Raw genomic sequence first — 22,604 nt, 5'->3', positions numbered from 1 at the left:
GAAACAATGAAATTGAAAAACGAAAAAAAAATTAGATTTGAAAATTTCAACGGCATTATTCTTTTAATAAAAGTTAATATCAAATCATCTGCAATTGTATGGTATTAATGTATACAATCAAAGTTGTTGGGAATATAATTTTAAGAAACAAAAAAGTAGTCGTCGATTTTGTTCTAAACAAGTAGAAATAAAAATATTTACAGATGAAAAATTCTCAGAAGGGACCAAGAAGGAGCACTACAGATTAAATTGACTGTAAACCTGTGGTGCCCTGGTAATGGGGGTCTATTCTATACCCAATATAACCTAACCTATGGTAAAACACAACATGAAAAATGATACATTTACTTATTTACAACGATTTAGGAGGGGATATATAAGTAAATAATAGACTTGACGCTCAATGGTATAGAAATTCTTCACTGATTTAATTTCTGAATAACAGACAGACATATTTACATTTAGAAATATAAAGTAGATTTGCTACTAAAAAATGAAAATGAAACAATGAAATTGAAAAAAAAATTAAATGAAAATGAAAAAATTAAAACTAAAGAAAAGGGGTAGTTTCACGAAATGCATTTGAACTTAATTTAGTGAACCGCATATTTTATCCTGGTTAAATGGGTAAACTACATTTATATGGCATATATTTGAAATGAATTCAATTTTCTACCACGTAGTTTTTAAAATATCAAGACCTGAAAATTGTCTTTTTTGTGATATATGCAATTTAAAAAGACGATTTTCAAGTCTTGACATTTTAAAAACTATGTGGTAGAAAATTGAAATTTTTTCAAATATATGCCATATAAATGTAGTTTAACCATTTAACCAGGATAAAATATGCGGTTCACTAAATTAAGTTTAAATGCATTTCGTGAAACTACCCCTTTAAAAAATCTGCAAATTTACAAAAATTAATTAACAATAAAATCAATAATAATATATATTACAAAATTAACAATAATCAATTTGAATTCTATTATGAAATAATATTACAAAATTATAAATATTAATTTAAATAGAATTCAAATTGATTATTGTTAATATTGACTGTGGCGTGCGCACCTATTGTCAAATTGAAAATAGCCGGTACGACACGGTCACGACGAGGTTCTTGCTGTGGGGGGGGCCGTTGGGGGGGGTTTGGAATGGGGTCTGGTTGTTGGGGGGGGGGCTGTTGAGGGGGGTCCGGCTGTTGTTGAGGGGGGGGCGGGGGCTGTGGTGCTTGATGGGGAGCCGGAGCAACACCAACATTGTTGTTGTTCCCCATCTGCTGGACAACCTGTTGAGCATGACCTTAATAAATTAAATCAAAATTAAAATTAAAATCTCTCAGGAGGGTGGTCGATAGATCGATGTACATCCCCAGTGATTTTCCCTTCTGTAGATTACAATTAGTTCCATAAAAGCCAAAAAAAATACATTTTAATTAAAGAGCCAAAAAAAATACATTTTAATTAAAGATCCAGCTTAGATTTTTTGACGCATTTTTTTGGAGCTTCTCTTTTATGCATGTTTTCATCCTTGTTTTATAATAATCATGTAAGCAATTCTGTATGATATTTACTATTAATTTAAATGGTTAATTTTTCAAAATCATAAAATATCTCAACGCAATCAGATTAAATTCATTCCAAAAGGTGAATTTATTATTTCAAAGTAAGGTTACTGGACAAACGCAGGAGTCCCAATTATATATAATACCTTGTCCTCTTGGAACATTACGGCGTCCATGGCCTCGACGATGCCCATCAGGCTGGGGTTCAACAGGAACAGCGGCAGCCACACCTTAATGAATTAAATCTTATTTATTATTTCAAAGTAAGGGGACTGGACAAACGCAGGAGTCCCAAACGTCGGAGTGGACAAACGCAGGAGTGTTAAATTAAAATATTAATTTTAAGTATTTCTGTACAGGTTAGGTTAGGTTAATATGTACAAGATATATAAGACTTGGAATAGGTAATAATAAAAATATGATTATATATAATACCTTGTCCTCTTGGTTGAACAACCCGATCATCTCGTCCATGGCCATCATCAACAGCAACAGGAGGAACAGCCACACCTTAATAAATTAAATCTTATTTATTATTTCAAAGTCCCAAACGTCGGAGTGGACAAACGCAGGAGTCCCAAACGTCGGAGTGGACAAACGCAGGAGTCCCAAACGTCGGAGTGGACAAACGCAGGAGTGTTAAAGTATTACAACAGCCACACCTTAATGAATTAAATCTTATACACTAAATAAATTTATTAACTTAGTCCTATAGTTTATACAAACGGACAGTTTAACTTTAAAAAAGTTTAAACTTTACAGTAATATAATTAAACTAAAGAGTAGCTATACTTAAAACAACGATGACAACATCCATAAAAGCAAAGCACTGAAACGGTAGGACAAACGGACATTAACACTTTGTTTGAAATCGATAGGACAATTCTAACATGCCTAAATTAACGAATAAAAGCTAACTATCTGGGACGAAAAATCAACATGTTTAAAATGGACGTACGGACATTCTGGTAATGATTATAGAGTTGCTACGCTTTCTAAATCGGACGGACCGACCATAATTATAGAAAAGCTTCACTTTTAAAAAGGTAAATTAAAAGGTAAAAAGGAGAACCCGATCGGTTCATCGGTTAGCGAGATCCTTTAGTATAAGGATTATTTATTCATTATATTACACTTGGAATAACTAAAAATAAATAGAATTCAATTCAATATATATTATACCTGGGTCAAGTCGTTGACGTCGTTCAAGTATTCGCAGGCTCCTTCGTTTCGTGCTGGGTCTAGATTTCATATTCGGAATCGGATATTTATACTGAAATAAATTATTAAGGTAATAAATAATAATAATTAGTATTTTTCATAATGCAAATGCAGATATAATTCAATTTCAAAACGTTCACAATATAAGTATAAAAACACTGCAAAATCAAATATTAAAAAATAATTAACTTTATAAGTTTATTTTATGCGTATATAAAAAATAATTACGCATTTAAAAGAAAGAGAAAGGCGTTCAAAAGGTAGAGAAAGCCATTAAAATAAAGGGGTTGTATGCAAAAATGTAATTTCATCATTACCTTCAGATAAGCCGCTGAAATTTATTTTGCCTTTTCTCGGCAGTTTTCGGCGGTTGCGCCGCCGTTTCTTCTCCCCTTAGTATCCAAGTAACTTGAAGTTGGCTGGCCCATCTCTCGTTCGTCGCCAACCTACAATTTAACTTTAAATTACAAATTTGTAAAATGTAAAATGTAAATTATCTTTATAAACCAACCTAATGCCGTAAAATCAATCTTCGATATTTATTATTTAGAAAAAGATTTTTAATTTGTTAATACTAATAGTCTAATAGCATGAAAAAATTTTATCTTTACATACCCTTTAAAATAAGTGGCATCCGCATTTAGAGCCTAGAGGTCAATATCATCAAACATATATGGGTGGGGGAAGGGTTTTACATGTAAGTAACACCTTTATAGTCCCCCCCCCCCAAAAAAAAAGGGAAGGGCAATGGGCTGTTTATTTTACACTAGTCTCCCCCCCCTCCCCTATTTAAGAAGGGTTGCTATATGAAAAGAAAGGGTTGAAGATTTTGAATATAACCCCCCCCCCCCAAAAAAAAATACAAAGAATAATCCCTTTATTTATTTAAATTTTCCTTTATAAAAATTTTCCATAATATATATATGACACCTTTATTATAACCCCCCCCCCAAAAAAAAAATACAAAGAATAATCCCTTTATTTATTTAAATTTTCCTTTATAAAAATTTTCCACTAATGCTGGGTGACGGGAGAGAGTTTTTTTAACTTTTAAGAAAGGTTTATATATATGACACCTTTATAAATTATAACCTTATATTATAATGGCCGATAAATTGATGTACACTCCCAATGATGATGCACAAAATTACCCCTTTTGTAAATAACAATTAATAGTTGAAACGTTTTTACACTCAACTTAATGAAGCAACCAAGTCCCAAAATTCCCCAAGTCCCCAAAATTGTTGAGCAAACCAAAAAGAAAACGTTGGTATAAAACTTTGTTTTTAAAAGATATGAAATGATACAGATATTCATCATATCATTATCATCAATCTATTCTATAATTGGCCAAAAAGCCTTCATAAAGTGACAGCAAGCTGACAATAATGCTGAAAATCCTTGAATGTTATGTAACTTCCAATATGTAACTATGAAGCAATTTTGTTTGTCTACATTACCGAATACTTTTTTAATTCTATTCATCTCAAATGTAACTTTTCTTAAAAATAGGTTTCTAAAACTTGAAATATAATTTTTAACTTTTCTTACCAATGAATGATGAAACTTAAGTATAAATTGAAAAACAATTTGAAATATTCAGCCTCTAACGGCTAATTTATTTACTAAAATTTCATCGTATTAAATCCAAATTAAATCTTGTTGGTTCCCCCCCCCCCCCCCCCTCCTCCTAAACATTACGTTATGATGGGTGGAGAAAAAAAGATTACATATAATTATATTCAAATAAGAAGTGTTGAAAAAGGGGGGTGGGGCAGGTTTCAAATAATCTTTAATCTTTTAATCTTTAATCTTTTACGGAGGGTAAATTAAGTGTTAAATTACCCCTTCTGCAGATTAAGCATCAAATCCTCCCCCCTCCTCAAGGGGAAATTAGGAGAATTCTTAGTCTTACATGTCATATAAATATTTTCCAACACATCTCATGATTTCCCTCGTAGTAATTGGATACGGATTATACCCCCCCCCCCCACACTTTCTTTTATGTGTGTTTATTTTATCCCTTACTATTCCAAAAAATAAAATTATGGGTGGAGTTACTGTTAAGTTGTTAACCCTTTTCTTCCCCCAATCATCCAATGTAAGCGGTAACCTGGCCATTTTCACCACCTTAGGCTTAAAGTCATAAAGTCATAATTAATATTAATCTTTTTATTTTAGTTTTAGTTCAGTTACAACATCGTTAGAGAATGGCTGAGCCTGACTCTAATAAAGTTATAGGTGACGATGATGACAACATGTCCGATGTTTCGGATGTTATTAATATTGACAGTGAGGTTGTCCAAGCTATGCCTGACTCTTCAGTTACGCGTAGTTTGCGTGAACGTAAGATCGACGATGCAAGCATATCCGATTTTTTGGATGAGGTTGAACTTGATATGTTGGAGGAAAAGGAGGGTTTGGGGTCCCCCCAAAAAAAAATAACCCCCATTGATAACATTAGGTAATAATAATATTTTCATTTTATATTTAATAATGTTATAAAAAAACTAAAAGGGGTAGTTTCACGAAGTGCATCTACCCATGCTAAAAAAATTATAGAAATGGGATTTTTACAGTAACTTTTTATTTATTAAGCTCAAATGCATTTCGTGAAACTACCCCTTATAAAATTAGTGGGTTTCGTCGTATTTTTACTTTTTATTTACTATTAAGCTCAAATGCATACCCCTAATAAAATTATAATAAATGGGATTATGAAAAGTAGTGGGTTCCTTTGTATTTTTACAGTAACTTTTTATCTTAGGGTAGGTAAATGTTATTTATTTATTTAATTTTCAGTTGCACTCCAGGGTCGGAAATGTTGGAGGAAAAGGAGGGGTTGGGGACCCCCACAAAAAAAATAACCCCCATTGATAGCATTAGGTAATAATAATATTTTCATTTTATATTTATACCCTAATACCATTAGGTAATAATAATATTTTCATTTTATATTTATACCCCTTATAAAATTATAATAAAGGGGATTATGAAAAGTAGTGGGTTCCTTTGTATTTTTACAGTAACTTTTTATCTTAGGGTAGGTAAATGTTAAAAAAATATCCTTACTTACTTTTGGTCAGGTTAGGTTGGGTCGCATTGAGTAATCCATCCTCCGGGGCGAATTCCTTCCATGTTCAGCAACTCTCGGTGCTCTACACACCAAGAGAGGCCATTTTTTTTTAGAATATAATCCCAAATTTGGTAAATTTGGTGGGTTCTAAAAAGAACCAGAGAAAATTGAAATGCTTTATTTATTTATTTATTTAATTTCAGTTGCACTCCAGTGGCGTCAAAAATAGCTGATCCACAACGGAAGCGCATAATAACAAAGTTGTGTTCACCTCCAAGGGTGAAGAAAAGAAGAAAAGAGTCTTCTCCCCAATCGAGGTAAAAAAAACAAGTAGCCAAATAATTTTTTTTTTTATTTTGTCCAGAGGGCAAGGGAAAAATAATATTAATTAATAATTAAAATAATAGGCTATTTTTTTAAGGTCAAAACCTGCAAGCCCAGAACCTGAAAAAACAACTTCACCCCCCAAACCTTCTCCCCAATCGAGGTAAAAAAAACAAGTAGCCAAATAATTTTTATATTTTGTCCAGAGGGCAAGGGAAAAATAATATTAATTAATAATTAAAATAATAGGCTATTTTTTTAAGGTCAAAACCTGCAAGCCCAGAACCTGAAAAACCAACTTCACCCCCCAAACCTTCTCCCCAATCGAGGTAAAAAAAACAAGTAGCCAAATAATTTTTATATTTTGTCCAGAGGGCAAGGGAAAAATAATATTAATTAATTAATTAATTATTTTAAGGTCAAAACCAGCAAGCCCAGAACCAGCTTCACAAACAACACCAGATACATCACCAATGCGCCCACTCAACGTAACGCCGCCGCCGTCTCCATCACCTACAAGTACAACAGCCACACCTAAAGCCGCAGCCACACCTACAACACCAGCTGGAGACACACCTTCTTCAGCACAGTCATCCCCAGCTGGAGAAAAGCCAAAAGGGAGAGGTGGCCGTAAAGCAGGATCCAAGAATAAACCCAAGATGAACAGTGACAGTTCGGAACATATGTTCATCAAAGGTAAGCTTAAATTAGTATAATTAATATCAATAACATAGGTAGTAACATTAAAAATTTAATTGACAGGATGTCTATTTGTCTGTACTTAAATAAAATACATTATATTATATTTATAATTAATAACCATACAATCTCAACCGTAAATACATAAATTTCTAGAATACTAGTTTGTTTTACTTTACCTATATATTAAATTAACTGTTCTATTGATTACCTAGACTGCGTGGATACAGTACAAGGTGACACACACTCGCTCTATGACCGCCTTGATGGGAAGAGGATAACATATAGTAATGGTGATAAGGTACAAACATAAATACTAAAAATAATAATAAAATGTAGAGGGGGGGGGGGGGGGCAAAAGTGACACTTTTTGAAACCAAAACTAAAAGTCAACAAAGGAACACAACTAAAAAAAGAGTTACAGGTGTGAGATTATTAAATAAAATGTTTAATAAAATTAAAATTACTTCAGGTTTATGTCTACTTGGTTAAAGTGCTTGAAGATCATGCTTACATGATCCCCAACTACCCTGGAAAGGGTAAGCATAAGACCCCGTGGGGGCGGGGGTGCAAATACTGTCACTTCAATACCTGGGATGACACATACCACGTGAAAGAATGCCCCACAGATCCAAAAGCAAGAGAGAAATTTATACTGCAAGAAACTAACCTTCTTAGGTAATAATATTAAGTTGACATAAAATAACATGATGTATTAACGCAACGTGCCGGAGCCGTATAATTTTGATGCGGCTCCGGCTCCGGGGAGCCGTATTTGGAAATACGGCTCCCGGCTCCGGCTCCAGCTCCGGCTCCGGCTCCTACCTTAAAATTAATATATCAATTTTTTTCATTATTGAATTTGATAAAATAAGATAAATAATATAAAATATTTTGCTTTTATTTGATTAAAGCTATATAAAAGTAGAAGGATGTGTGTCTATTTGTTAAGTAACAATAGTTTTTCAGTTTATTATATGGAAATAGACCGTTGCCAAATTATAATATTACTTTAAAAAATCATTTTTACCTAGTCCGGAGCCGGAGCCGTTTTTAACAAAAAATACGGCTCCGGATCCGGCTCCGGCTCCACCAAAAATGTTGCTGCTCCCGGCTCCCGGCTCCGGCTCCAGAACACTGGTATTAAGTATTCATAAACATTGATTAAAAATATATACTGACGGACAAGGTGAATTATAGAGTAGCTTTGCTAAAAAAAATAATATTAATTGCTTACCTGTTTAGGAGGTTTCGCCATCACTGGATCAATGACCACAGAGATGTTTACCAAGAGTATAGGAAGGGAGTGAACCTGGCCAGCTTTCAGAGGAAGTTTCAACAGGCCCAGGCAGATGCTGAAGTTATCCATGAAGTCAAAATATACACCACTGCCCTAGAAGCGCTGCGCCACATAACAGGAAAACTGGTTAATAATGAAAGTTTCCTTCGCTTTAAGGTAAATGTATGTTTAATATTTTTGATCATATTTGCTGTTATCTAATGTCTCATACCTATATTTTTTTAAACAAAATGAATTGAAAATGATTGCTAAAATCGAAATATATCTTCATGTCAGTTAGAATAGTGTATTTTTTAAAAATAGGTTGAAAAACATACTAACTTTAAAAAATTCGCTTTAAGGATAAGGATGGCAATGCCTTTGACCATCTCATCGCCAAGCAGGTCGGTTTACTTGAGAAAGGCAACAAGCAGGATGCACCCACCAGCAAACAGCTTCATAACTGGCTGCAGGGGCAGCACAAGTATTACATGGAATCCTTCAAGAAGATTTTAGAAAATAAAGGTATTAATAACTATTAACTATTAAGTATTATAATTTATAAACTAAAACATTACTAAATAATTTCAAAATCTGAAAGAAATAACAAATACTTAATTTAAATTATCTTTACTTCCGCGGGTGTGTACATTGCCGAAATCGAAGGAAAGGTGCACACCTGCGGAAAAAATGTTAATATTTAATTATTTTAAATAACAAATAATTATAATCAATATTATCTTTGTTTCCGCAGGTTTGCACCTTTCCTTCGACTTCGGCAATGTTCACCACACCGACTTCATTGCAGGTAACCTAAATAAAATAAATAAACTATTATTATTTATTAATGCAATTACAACTGCAGCAGCTACATAACCTGAATTAAATAAAGTAAAGTAAACTATTATGAATAATATAAAAGAATTACTAATTTTTCAGTAACTGCAAACTATACCGATGCAGAAGGTCCCAAAGAATTGTTGCTCGCCTGTGAACAGGTATAAGTTTAAAATTAATTCTTAGAAATTTAGAATGACCACAAATACCTAAATGATAATTTGATTAATTACTTATGTTTAGATGCCTAAACCCGATGCTTCCGGCCGCAGCATCTACGAATATTTCGAACAACTGTTGAAAAGGTTTGGGCTTGAGCATTATCAACTTCTCAGCTCCACATCCGACTCGGCTGCCAACTGTGTAAAGGTAATGAAAAATTATAAATTATAATTATAAAATCATAACTATTTAATAGTTTTTTCTCGCATCGTATTTTAAATGGCTTTCCGCGGATGTAAAATGTACAATTGTAAGATAAAACCAGTTTTTTTAGATGAATATTTGAATGAATACGAGAATTAATATTCTAAAACAATACCATTAGAAAGTAAATCATTAATTTATTTTTCATTCTTTAGTCCGTCAAGATACTCAATGAAGAGCACGGGAAAACCCCCACAGAGTATACAAGTTACATGAACCATGAGGATGAAGATGAGGAAGTCAGTGATGATGATGATGATAGTGATAAGGAAGACACACCTGAGGCTGATAGTGAAGATGAAATCCCGTTGGATATGGTTATAGAAGAGGTTGACAAAGGAGTTGCACAAGCAGAAGATTTAGATGAGGTTGAGGATGGTGTTGTAGAAGCCGAAGGTGAGGGTCAGGATGGAGGTGAAGAAACCCTGGCAGGAACAAGACAAGGCGATGGCGGCATATCAAGTGCGATTTTCTACAGGTCCATCGCCATCAAAGATCCACAACAAAGAGAGGGTAAGTAAAGTTAAATTAAATTCATTCCCAAAAAATTCAATGAATTACATTTAATGATTTACAGGGGTAGTTTCACGAAATGCATTTAACTAAATTATATTAATTTATTAAATTATTTCTTTTCAGCAATCACAAATTTCGGGAAACTAATGGAAGAGAACATCCAGAAAACAATGATATGTGATGAGCAAAAATGTGGACTAATAGTGGGAGGCGTTTGCCTCAACCACCAAGTGGAGTTGGCGTTGAAGCAGGCTGCCAAAGTTGTAAGTAAATTAAGTAAATGATTAATAGAACCAACTAAATAACTTATACAGTAACTTAAAAAGTTAAATAATAAATTATACAAAAACGTGAAAATTAACAAATATTATATTTTTTAGAAAGGGAAGAGGTACAACAGAACCATAATTAACCTGGCAAAGCTGGTCAGTAAAATTATGAATAACAAGAAGCTGCGTCGCATTTTGGTAGAGAGTGGACAACGTATGCTTACCAGATACGTGGAGACGAGATGGAGCTCCAGAATGAACATGATAAAGCGGTTCTTAGAGTTGTTTGACAACAAACAACTACTTCAGAAGGTGAAAAAATCCGTGCAGGATCAGAAAGGTAAACCCAAAAAAGTTAATTATAATTTAAACAACAATTTAAAACTAACAAAATTACCAACTTAAATTTCTCTCTGTCCCTTAATTAAACAAAAGAGAAAGGTAACAAATAGAAGTTTATTAAAATTTAAACTAAATAAATTATTTCTTCTCTCGTTCCCTTAATTAAAAATTAGAACTGTATATATCAATAGAATTAATTTTTAATTTTTATTTTAGTCAACAAGAAGTTTGACAATCTGTGGCCAACACCTGACCAGGTTCTTGCCCTCAGAGAAGTCCTGCAAGTGTTGGAGTGTGTGGATACCATGCTGACAATTCCCGCCCAAGCCCATGAGGCCACAATCGTCCAGATGTTCACCATGCTGGATACGGTGTTCTTTACCCTACGGACAAGTATGCCTGGCAACTTATTCGCTAGACGTGTATTCAAGTTCCTTCACCAAAGAGTTAACAAGATTGTCCGTAATAATGCAGGCTGGCAAGTCTGTCTCTACCTACACCCCCTGTCACGCAGTCATTTGGAAATGATTGCGAGTGGCACACAAAGCTTTACGGTGACACAGGATGAAGCAAAAACAATCTTACAACAAGCACCCAAAAATTGTAGGTTGTTGGGTGAACGGCTACACCGAATCTCACTGAGAGCCAACCTAAGTCCTGAAGAAAAGGCAGATGAAGAGGCCGACCTGCGTAGTGCTAATGCGGATGCCGACAATGAGGATTCCGAAGCTGACGAGTACGATTCTCCAGCAACTGCACCTCCCACAGGTAAAGATATACAATATTAATTAAAATAGATAATAATAATAACATTAGTTAAATAATTCAATTATCATTTTTATTAATTATATTTATGTATTACAGGCATGATGACACCCATCCAAAAGATGTTTTGGAACAAACAACAAGAGTTCAAACAAATTCAGGCTCAAGCAGCAGCCAAGAAGAAAAAGAAAGAACAATGTGACAAACAGAAGGATCCCCTGGACGTCATGAAGAAACACCTGAAAGCTGGGCTGAAGGATTGGAATAATATAGAAGAATCCAAGTTGCATGCCTTGACATACGGTTACCAACGTGAAGTCGCTAAGATAAAGGAGGAAATTGCGAAAGTCAAAAAATCTAAGTCCAAGAATTTCGATGTTGAAGAACGCCAGAAACTGTACAAACAAGGAGCAATGACCGCAAGCCACAGGATGCTTACTGCCAGGTATGAACATGTTGCAGAGCAGATATGTTATCCACCTGGACTTGTCAGTTTGATGACCAACTTCAACAACTTACCTGTTTCTAATGCGAGGTGTGAGAGAATTTTCTCACACCTCAAATTAGTTTACTCATCGAGGCGCTATAACCTAGAGAAAGACACCATCCACGCCATCATGTTCTTGAAGATGAACAAGCTAGTCCCCAAGAAGTCCCAAGCATTTTGGGATAGACAGGTAAAAGTTACCAAGAAGACAGCAACCAAGGAACTGGAAAAGTGAATGAAATAATTTTTGTAAATATGTTTATCATATTAATTATGTTGGAAAGAAATAAAGTAGAAGTAAAAGTAAAACAAATAATTTAATGAAATAATTTTGTGTTTTTTAAATATCTGTATCATTACCATTATAAAATAAATGTTGTAATAAAACCCAAAAAACTGTTTATTGATATATTTATTTTTTTGCAGTATTGTTATTTAATTTAACAAGGATGAATAATCAATAAGTAGCGAAGCCAAAAACATTACTCAAATCATACTTGTCTTGTGTCTTTATGCGTGGATGGTCTCTTGCTCGAGGTTCTAGAGTAAATAAGTTGGACATCAAATGAAAGTAAATACTAAATATCCAAAAATAAATTTGAATTTCAATTAAAGGGTGATGGAAAAAAATAAAAATGCGTACTTGCCGCTTCGCTTATATTATTGTACATTCAAACATCAGTAAACCAAAAATCAGACCAATCGGATAATTAGGTCACATAAAAATTTGTTGTTAAAATGTAAAAAAAATACGGACATTAATGTCAGAACTGAATTATCAGAATGCGAATATATAAGAGTCAAAGCAAAATTGTAAGTAAATTTGTTTAAAAACAGCTTGATAATCAGGTTTAATATGAGCGTACATTTAAAAACGAGTTTCAACGCAAAAAAACGCGGAGCCGAATCTAGAAATACGGCTGCGGATGTGTGTATATTTGGTAACATATGGTTTTTAAGTTTAATTTAAGGAAATAGACCGTTAAATCATATTATTACTGTAAAAACTCACTTTTAACTAATGTGGAGCCGAGCCGTTCTGAACGACGTAAAAAAATGCACGGAAATTCTTTTCGAACACAGGGATTCAATATTTTTAGGTAAGACTAAGACTTATCGATAAAACACACCCGATACTTTGTAATTTTGGAACGATATAAAAAAATAAAAAAAAAACATAATTAAAAACAAAGTATGGAGCTTGCCGAATTATTCACAGTATAAAATCTGTGCGTTTAAAATTGAAATTACCAAAAGGCAAAATAAGAATAATTAAGTTATAACGAACAGACTTTTCACTTTATATTTACAAATTATTACAAAATCCTTACCTTAATATACTCTACTAAATGATTATGTGTACCGCCTTCCGAAATAGAAAACATAGCCTATTATTTTGACGTGCATGTACTCTTATGACATTCACGCAAAACAATAGACTACAATAATCCTTTTCGGACGACAGTACAGAATTAGATCTTGTGTTGACACTTGACTTTGTTTCTTTCTTCTTTTTTTTATAACTATATTTTCAATTGCAAATAATATTTATCACTTTATTTTATTGTATTAATATAATTCCATTTGAAGTTTTCACATTGTATATTAAATTTTTTATTATTTTTCACTTTTCTTTGTATCTAACTAACGCGTAGTATGACGTGTCAATACACTCTGAAATTCAAATAAGGACTGAAGAACTATGTGTGTGTGCACCTCATGGAGACACGAGGTAGAAATGTACATGGGTAATTAGAAACTTCAATATAATTTATTTCGTTATATTTACATTTTTTAAAATAAGATTTTTTAATATGTTTTGACCACGGTAAATAATAAAAATTTGTTGGAGGAATTTTTGTGTATATATTTATCCCTGATATAAATTGAACAGCATACACCGGAAACGGATGATATCAAATAACAGGGAATCTATAAATATATTGTTACAAATACAATTACAAACTATTATAAGTTAACTTTAATATATTTCATTATCGTTATATACTTTTTTTACGTAATGCAAAATTATACTTTTTTAATATTAGGAAGAATTTTTATTTTACCCTGTAAAAAAAGCAATGAAAAAAGTAAGACGTCTAAAATGTCGTATTCTTAACAGGTAGACTTTTTGGAGTAAGGAAATTATGTCATCACATTAATTTCATAGAAAGAACCTAAAAGTCTAATATATCTAGTAAATTTTATTTCGGAATTGTTTAACGAACATACTTAATTTAAGATTGCGTGATTTATTTCGAAATAGAAATATAAAACGTAAAAATTTATTATTTTTCAAAATCTTCTATTTATTTACGAAGTACTTCGTAAATAAATATTAAGAAATTTGAATATTTAGAAAAATAGAAATAGGGAGGTATTTTTGAACGAACGGAGAGGGGAATAAATATCCTATTTTTGAAATAGAATTCTTGCACACGTAAATTAATATTCCCCAATTTCAATATTTTCATATCTCTAAATTCCCTTCCAAATTTTCTCGAAATACGATACGTTTAGGGTTTAGAATACTTAATATTTTAAATATCTAGTAGACACATCATTGCCATAAATACCTTGTACTCCCAAACATGCCTTTCAAACCAGCCCCCAAATTCTAGGGTTAACGGACACTCCGGGCTTTTAGATTGTTTCTTAATATTTAAGAGAAATATCAATAGAGAAATAACGAAGTTTTGTCGAAATAAAAATTCGATGATTATTGTCGATGCATGGTATTTTATAAAAATGTTCATAAATGACATATTTGTTTTGAATCAGTGGTGTGCACAGCGATTAGCCAGGGGGATGTGAACAATGTGGAAGACAGGCCTTCCTTAATTTTAAAGGGGGGGGGGGGTTGAATAAACCCCAATGTACACACCCTACCACATACCATACCTAACTGACAGACAGGGGAAACTTATAGAGAACTGGCGGTTGCGCCCCTAGCTTCTAAGGGCTCTATATTCTTAGGGAAATGGACGGGAAGAAAAAACGCCCAAAACCTTCCCGGGACCTATAAGAAATTTTATTGTAAAGTAGGACTCTATGGACTTAGTGGTTAACGAAATCCTTCACTACAGACAAAAAAAAGCTTTATATAATAGGATAGATACAAAACTAAGATTTGTAGTGTCCTTTCAATATACAAAAATATTTTTCTCTTCTCAGTATATTATTCTCTAAATGAATAGGACCCTAACAAAATACCCATATATACTTTGTTACAGTATTTGAAAATGTATTAACCTAATATAAAGTAACAGGATGTCTATATGTCCATGTGTACCGAAGGATATCTCTAACCGCTAAAAAGATATGGTTCTCCATTACAAATGTAGCTTCGCACCCCAAAGTAGATTATAAAATGGAAGGGGGGAGGTATATGGGAAGTTCCCAATTATAAAGTAAAAGAGGAGGGTATTGATTATTTGGGGGCTTGGCAACTATCTAGCTATAATACAGTATATTAATCTTAAGAAACCCCACTTTGTCAAAATATGTTCTTGTTTTCTTTCAAATTATACAAGGTACTGAATTTTCTTTTTTTTTAAAGAAAGCTTTTCTACAATCAGGGTCAGTTCGTCTGTTACAGATAGCTCTTATCGTTAATTTAGGCATGTTAATTCCTTTAGTAATTAGGTCCGATTTAAAAGCACAACAACTCTATAATCGTTACTAGAATGTCCGTACGCTAATTCAAACATGTTAATTTTTAACTCTTTTTGGTTAAATTTAGTTCTAACATTCTACTAGAGTTAATGTTAGTTTGTCCTACGTTTCAGAGCTTCGATTTTATGGATGTGGTTACCCTTGTTTAATAAACATTTTGGACAATTTTGAAACGGATGTAGCTGCTAAATAGTGACCTTTAGCGGCTAGTTAATGAGCAGAGGAAACTAAAAAAAAGGGGTAATGGTCAAAAGATAGGGATAAACATTAAGGAGAATAGTTAGTAGTGATATACTATTTATGTGCTTAAGGGATATGACAATGGACGATACATTTATATTAGGGTTGGGCCGGATATCCGGTCTTTTTCAATATCCGGCCTGATACCGGATTTTAAAACTATCCGGTTACATGATATCCGGCTGATTTTTGACGCCGGATACCCGGTTATCCGGCCGGATATCCGGTAATTTGCCGGATATCGAACGTTGGCCAGATATACGGCCGGAACTGGATATCCGGCATTAGAAATCAGCCAGATATCCGGTATCCGGCCAAAAATGTATCCGGCCCAACCTTAATTTATATACCCCTCAAATACTAAACTAGATTGAAATTATTGGTGGAACAGTTTAAAACTGTCAGCTTAATCAAGAATTCATAATAAACTAAAAAAAAATAATCCAACGAATAAAAGAACGAATTTATATAAACTATGGGGAGAAGCATATTTAACAGTCCATGGTTACCTTCCTCCATAGTGAAAAAATCACATAAAAATATTACTAATTAAAAAAAATAAAGATCTGATATTATTGGTTACACTAAAATTATTTTTCCTTTGGTGTCAAAAACTTTAATTTGCAAAAAAAATCAAGGATTTCTTAATACTTTCCTAGAGCAAGGTTGTGATGTGAAAGGAAAGAAAATGGATATATTATCACATGGATCTCTTAAAACAGATTTTTTTGTTAATTTGCATAGCGGGCTAAAAAAACTATTGCCCCCGTTACTCCATCCCATTCCCGCCTACCGAATGAACCAACTGAACTATAAATGAGTTCCATGTCAGCAAACTTATTTAAGACAATTATTCCCTTGTCCTAATATCCACGTGTATTCAACATCCATTGTAGGGGGTGAACTGAACATTCTAGAGAGGGTTGAGGGTGAGTTAAGTATGTTAGAGAATTTAATGTTTTTCTATCACTTCAAACTAATATGATGCATTAATACAAGGATGGCAACATACATAAAAGCGTAGGCTCAAGAATTTAAACGGACAAACAGAATGACTACAAAACGACGTACAATACTATATTATAGGGTTACTTCGTCCATTGTCTAATGCCTACATGGTGCTTCATCATTCTAGGAATCAATAGTTCGACAACTGGACAACAATATAACATAAAATTTATTGACAAAATGTCTAAAGTTACTGAAAATGTCTGAAATGTTTAATTTTCGTTATCGGGACGATTTGACGGACCAACCTTAGTTGGAGAAAGCTTCGCCTCTAAAATCATTAGAAAGGGAGATATAAAAGAAAAAAGGCCGGGGTTGGAGGGGGGGGGGGGAACTAAGGACGGGGGAAAAGACTTGATTACTTATTTATCTAATAGAGATAATTATGTGCCTATGTTTTATAAAAATCCAACTGACGAAGAGTTTTAAAATACGTTGTAATGTAGAAACGAAGTTTTATATATTTAGGAAGTTTTCGGTTGTTAAACCATTCTTAAAAAAAGAAAGCTTTAATAATAAATTTATACAAGTTAATAATCAGATAATTTTTGTATGTAGACTGTCTTATTTGTCGAGTTTTATGGACGTTGCAATCCTTGTTTCTTAATTAAAAAAGGTCCTTCTTTTTATGTTTTTCTTATTCTGACTCAAAAATGATGACGTAAAAAACTAAGAAAAAAGTGTATATTACTGACTCAACTTTTTGTTTATATGATTGATACAAGGATGATAACATCCATTTTTACAGAAGCACAAAATTTATGGAAGGACAAACAGACTAAATGAATTATAGAAAAGAGTTTCATTTTATAAATATGCAATAATTTATAGAAATCACGAAACCTTTCTGAAAAATAACAGAATGATAACTTTAACGTCTTGTTATGCATGTCTAACAGACTGACGAAGAAAGTAAATTATACACTTAATGCTCATTAAAATTGGGAATCTTAACCTAAAATTTCAGCCATATATCTAAAATAGCAGCCGAGATAATCGCATTCCCACATAGCGTTCTGAAAGGACAAAACAAAACAAAAATGTCCTTTCTTATTTTCAATTTTAAAATATAAGGATAGGGGGCTTTTTTGCTTTTCAAGAACTTAGAGGGAAAGCACAAATGCCCAAGGGTTTTTTGAAAACTTGTTTAAGATATTATCAAAAAGTCCCTCCAAAGAAAATTTACATTACATGTTGAATGGATACCTTCACAAGGGTGTACTATCAATTCCGCGAAAATGTCATGCCTGCAAAATGTTGAAAAAAGGACGATTCGACAATTTCTCTACAAGAACTATATCAATCATAAAACCCCGCCTAATAAACATTTTAAATCAAATTCAAAATAAAGGGGAGGGGGGTAATTGTTACCATAGGCTAGATTAATTTAGGTTATGTTGGGTATATGGTATACCTGCAGGGTTAGTACATCGTAGGTAAAATACTAGGTACTAGGTCAAAGACGTCCAAGGGGGGGGGGAGGTAAAAAAATTTTTTTGGATTTTCAATTTTTACCCCCCCCCCCAATTAAAAAATGCCTCTATGAAATAAAGATTACCTTCCCCCAAAATTTTTATTTTCAAAATTTTATCCCCTCCAAAATGAAAAAGATTGGACGCCCCTGTACTAGGTAATGTAATGTTTAATGTAATAAAATTGATTAGATAGATAAAAGATTTTTTTTGAATTTAATGTCAATAAATAACGTTGTATAAAATATTCTTACATTTAAAAAAAAATCTTATGCAAAACTATAAATCCGACAATAAATAAAGTTGTAGATTTTAGTGACCTAATCTGATGAAGAACTAATAAAAAGTTAAAACAAAAAAAAATAAATCAACAGACATTCTTTTAGCGGAAGACATTGAACACCCTTCAGATGTCCTCATTTAACAAAAATAAGCAATTTCTTTCATTGAGAATTTTTGCTCTGCGTATTCCAGGATTTTTATTTAATTCTGCGTTTGTATTTTTGATAACATCAATAAGTAGCGAGGAAAAGTAAAATATTTTTTAGAGTGGATGTCCTTTTCAGGACCTATAATAAACTTCTCTGTAATGGAGAACCATATTAGTTTAGCATTCAGCGAGATCCTTCGTTAAAGACATCCTGTGACTTTTTATGACTTCTAAAAATCCTAGATAAATAAATATTGAAAAAGTTAGGACAAACAATTCAAAGAAAAATATCTTAGTAAAGACATTTTTGTAATACATGCTACATGTGTTATTATAGTAAAACGTTACAGAAAGTAGCAATATCAAAATTAAAATTTTGAATAGTTATTTCTCGTATCGTATTATAAACGGCTTTCCTCGGGGCTAAAAAAACTAGTTTTAATCTTATGATTGTACATTTCTATATTCGTAGAAAGCTGGATATAATACGATGCTAGACATAGTTTTTTCGTATGGATGAGAACCGGTTCCTGTCCACCGGATTCGAATGAATACGAGAAAAATATTTATGTTTTATTTTGTTAAAGCAACAGCAGCAAAAACAAGCCTACAACATTTAGGATAAAATAACAATTAGAAATCATTGGGCATATTTAGTCAATGTGAAGTAAAAAAGGATGAAAATATCACTAAAAGTGAATCTTTAAAATGTTAGGACAAACGACCATTGACTCATGTAGAGTGTCAGAACTGAATAAGCAGGCAGAATATAAATATTGAACAAAATTTTAAACATTGACTTGATTATAGAGAAGCTTTGCTTATAACATTGTACTATGTTGTCCTTGGAATCAGTATTCAAAAAATATATCAATACGAAAATTATATCACATGAAAAATTTTTGTCATAAAAGTAAAATAGCAGCATGTTATAAAAGGACGTACGGACTTTCTGGTAACGATTATAGAGTTACTACTAGGGTTGGGCCGGATATCCGGTGTGGCCGGATATCCGGCCATTTTCAATATCCGGCCGGATACCGGATATTGAAACTATCCGGCCGGATATCCGGCTCTATAATTTTTAATACTTTACTCCAAAAATCTCTGCTTTTTAAAATTTTAAGTTTAACTTTATGTAAATTTATATAAGATTTCTGAAGAAGAAATTTGGATCATGTTACTTGTCGATGCAGCGCTGCACTTACAAGTAACATGTTTAACTTTGCTGCACTTACAAGTAACATGTTAAAGGGAGATTAAAAAAGGTGATAGGCAGACAATGTTAGTTATATTTTTCATTGAAAATAAGCTTTTTAGTCATTTCTAAAGAACTTCAAAACCCCAAACAACTTCCTTCATCCTTCATCCTGAACCTTCTTACAAAGTTATTTGGATGAATACATGTGGAGGGATCGCTATAATGATAATGTATTTTACAATTTGTGCAACCAGATTGCTATTCAATATCATGTGTAATTATTTAATAATATTTTTGCATATATTCTAAACCATTACTAATAAATGTTTAGCTAACGAATTAATCTTAATTGTTTCTATTTATAATTATAATTAACATGTGGAGGGATCGCTATAATGATAATGTATTTTACAATTTGTGCAACCAGATTGCTATTCAATATCATGTATAATTATTTAATAATATTTTTGCATATATTCTAAACCATTACTAATAAATGTTTAGCTAACGAATTAATCTTAATTGTTTCTATTTATAATTATATTAGCAACTCTAATGGAGCGGGGATATTGCTGCATCTACAAGTAACATGTATGAGTTTGCTGCATCTACAAGTAACATGTGATAAGCGCTGCATCGACAAGTAACATGATCCAGAAATTTTTTTTTGCTACTTTAGAATGTGATAATTTGGCCGGTTACCCGGCCGGATATCCGGTAATTTAGCCGGATAACCGGATATTTGCGTTTGAAATCAGCCGGATATCCGGTATCCGGTATCCGGCCAAAAAAGTATCCGGCCCAACCCTAGTTACTACGCTTTCTAAAATTTACCTAACTTATATAGGAATCATCATGCAAAGTTTGAAATTGATAGGACAATTCCAACATGCCTGAATTAACGAAAATAGCTAACCGTTACGGACGGACCGACCTTAATAATATAAATTGTAGATTGAAAGTATAAAATTACTGACAAACGGACCAATAAGGTAATAAATAGCTTTGATTTGCTACTATCATTCTCAATGTAAATTGATAGATTTTTAGGCTGTTCAAAATGAATTGTAACTTTACAAATGAAGTACCCCACCTAAGGTAGGTTTAAAAAACGAAGCTTTTCTATATTAATGCTCGGTCCTATTGATTTCAAACTTGGCTTGATTATTCCGAAATGTATCAATTTTCTTATTGATATTAATATCAGAAATTCCTCTGTTTGTCTGTTAGTAATGCTTGTGGTTGTCCGATTATTAGTATTAACCCTTCAACATGTAAACATTTGTTCTGAGAATAATTGACGTCCAAGCTTTTTATTTTGAGGGGGGTGAATTAAAGGATTTCTCAAAGGATTGAGGAGGTTATTCTAATTCACTTTTTTAATTTAGGGTGTAAAATAACGGGTTTTAAAGTTTGATGGGGCAAAATGCTGAGAATCTGTGTTAAACGGGATATGATGAGCATTCTATGGTTGATGAATTAAGTTTTCCTTTTTTTTGCAAAGCCTTGTACCATTATCTCAATAGCTTGTATATATATTTTTATACATAAATATACATTATATACATGTATGTATTATCTAATATTTGGACAATTATATCCTTACCCTTTGTATATTTTTTTTATTTAAACAGCGTTACTACAATTGGTCATGATCAGCCTTGTTTATTTTTGTATCCCCGGACAACTGCCTATAAAATGTATTTAAGGTATTGGGACCATCATACAAAGCAGTGGCTGTATTATGATGAACCTAGTAATCCAGAAACTATCACTGAATCAGGTATAATTATATTTAGAACGACGGGCAGACATGAGTTGTAAAGAAGCTTCGATACAAGTGTCTTAAACCACTTACACCCTAAAATCACATCAAAACAAGGATGACAACAGCCATAAAAGCAAAGCTCTGAAATAGTAGGACAAACGAACATTAACACTTGTAGAGTATCAGAACTGAATAAGCAAAATATTATACATAAGTTTAAACAAAATTATAAGTAAACTTGTTGCAAAACTTAAGGGCATGCTTACATTTTTAAAACTTGATTACAGAGATGCTTCGCTTATAACATTTTACCTTGTGCTATTAGGAATCAGTATTCCAAAAATCTGATGAATAGGATAATTATAACATACAGAAATTTGTATCAGCATGTTTTAAATGGAGTACGGACTTTCTAATAACGATAATAGAGTTGCTATGCTTCCCAAATCGTATCTAAATTGTTATAGGAATCATCATGTAAGGTTTAAAATTGAAAGGACAATTCTAACATGTCTAAATTGACTAGAAGAGCTTGCCTTTAAGGACGAATGGACTGACAAAAGCCCGTAATTGTAGAAAAGCTTTGTTTTTAAAAAGCCCCGGAAAGACAGATATAATCTAATACAAAAAAATCCAAAATATATAAATACAGGAACAGTGGGTGTTAGTATTGGATTTTGTCTGCTATGGTTGTACAGTATATACAGGATGTGGATGGTTTGTGGCTATACTCTTGACTTTATTTAGGAACAGTAGGGGTTAGTATTGGATTTTGTCTGCTATGGTTGTACAGTATCTACAGGATGTGGATGGTTTGTGGCTATACTCTTGACTTTATTTAGGAACAGTAGGGGTTAGTATTGGATTTTGTCTGCTATGGTTGTACAGTATCTACAGGATGTGGATGGTTTGTGGCTATACTCTTGACTTTATTTAGGAACAGCAGGGGTTAGTATTGGATTTTGTCTGCTATGGTTGTACAGTATCTACAGGATGTGGATGGTT

The 22,604-nt window shown here is 32.8% G+C and overlaps 2 protein-coding genes and 1 long non-coding RNA gene across 3 annotated transcripts; all 3 read left to right on the top strand.

Annotated features, from left to right (window-relative positions):
* Nucleotides 1–8,219: 8,219 nt before the first annotated feature.
* LOC145333310 (uncharacterized) lies at nt 8,220–10,354 on the top strand. Its single transcript, XM_080178434.1, has 3 exons — nt 8,220–9,939; nt 10,066–10,209; nt 10,323–10,354. The coding sequence occupies exons 1-3, from the start codon at nt 9,639–9,641 to the stop codon at nt 10,352–10,354; spliced, it is 477 nt and encodes a 158-aa protein (XP_080034560.1). The 5' UTR covers nt 8,220–9,638.
* On the top strand, nt 10,299–12,040 carry LOC145333309 (uncharacterized). The gene is made up of 3 exons (XM_080178433.1): nt 10,299–10,551; nt 10,770–11,321; nt 11,418–12,040. Exons 1-3 carry the CDS (start codon nt 10,380–10,382, stop codon nt 12,038–12,040), a joined length of 1,347 nt encoding a protein of 448 aa, XP_080034559.1. The 5' UTR covers nt 10,299–10,379.
* An 8,837-nt stretch (nt 12,041–20,877) lies between these two features.
* Nucleotides 20,878–22,441, top strand: LOC145333308 (uncharacterized). The gene is made up of 3 exons (XR_013884483.1): nt 20,878–20,929; nt 21,541–21,614; nt 22,347–22,441. It is a non-coding gene; the product is annotated as an uncharacterized LOC145333308 (long non-coding RNA).
* The last annotated feature ends 163 nt before the right edge of the window (nt 22,442–22,604 follow it).

This window comes from Acartia tonsa, chromosome 12 (assembly GCF_053477335.1).
Source record: "Acartia tonsa isolate MP-2025a chromosome 12, ASM5347733v1, whole genome shotgun sequence".
NCBI classification, from domain to species: domain Eukaryota; kingdom Metazoa; phylum Arthropoda; class Copepoda; order Calanoida; family Acartiidae; genus Acartia; species Acartia tonsa.
The sequence above is the reverse complement of the archived record's forward strand: the minus strand, read 5'-3'. Positions and strand labels throughout refer to the sequence as shown.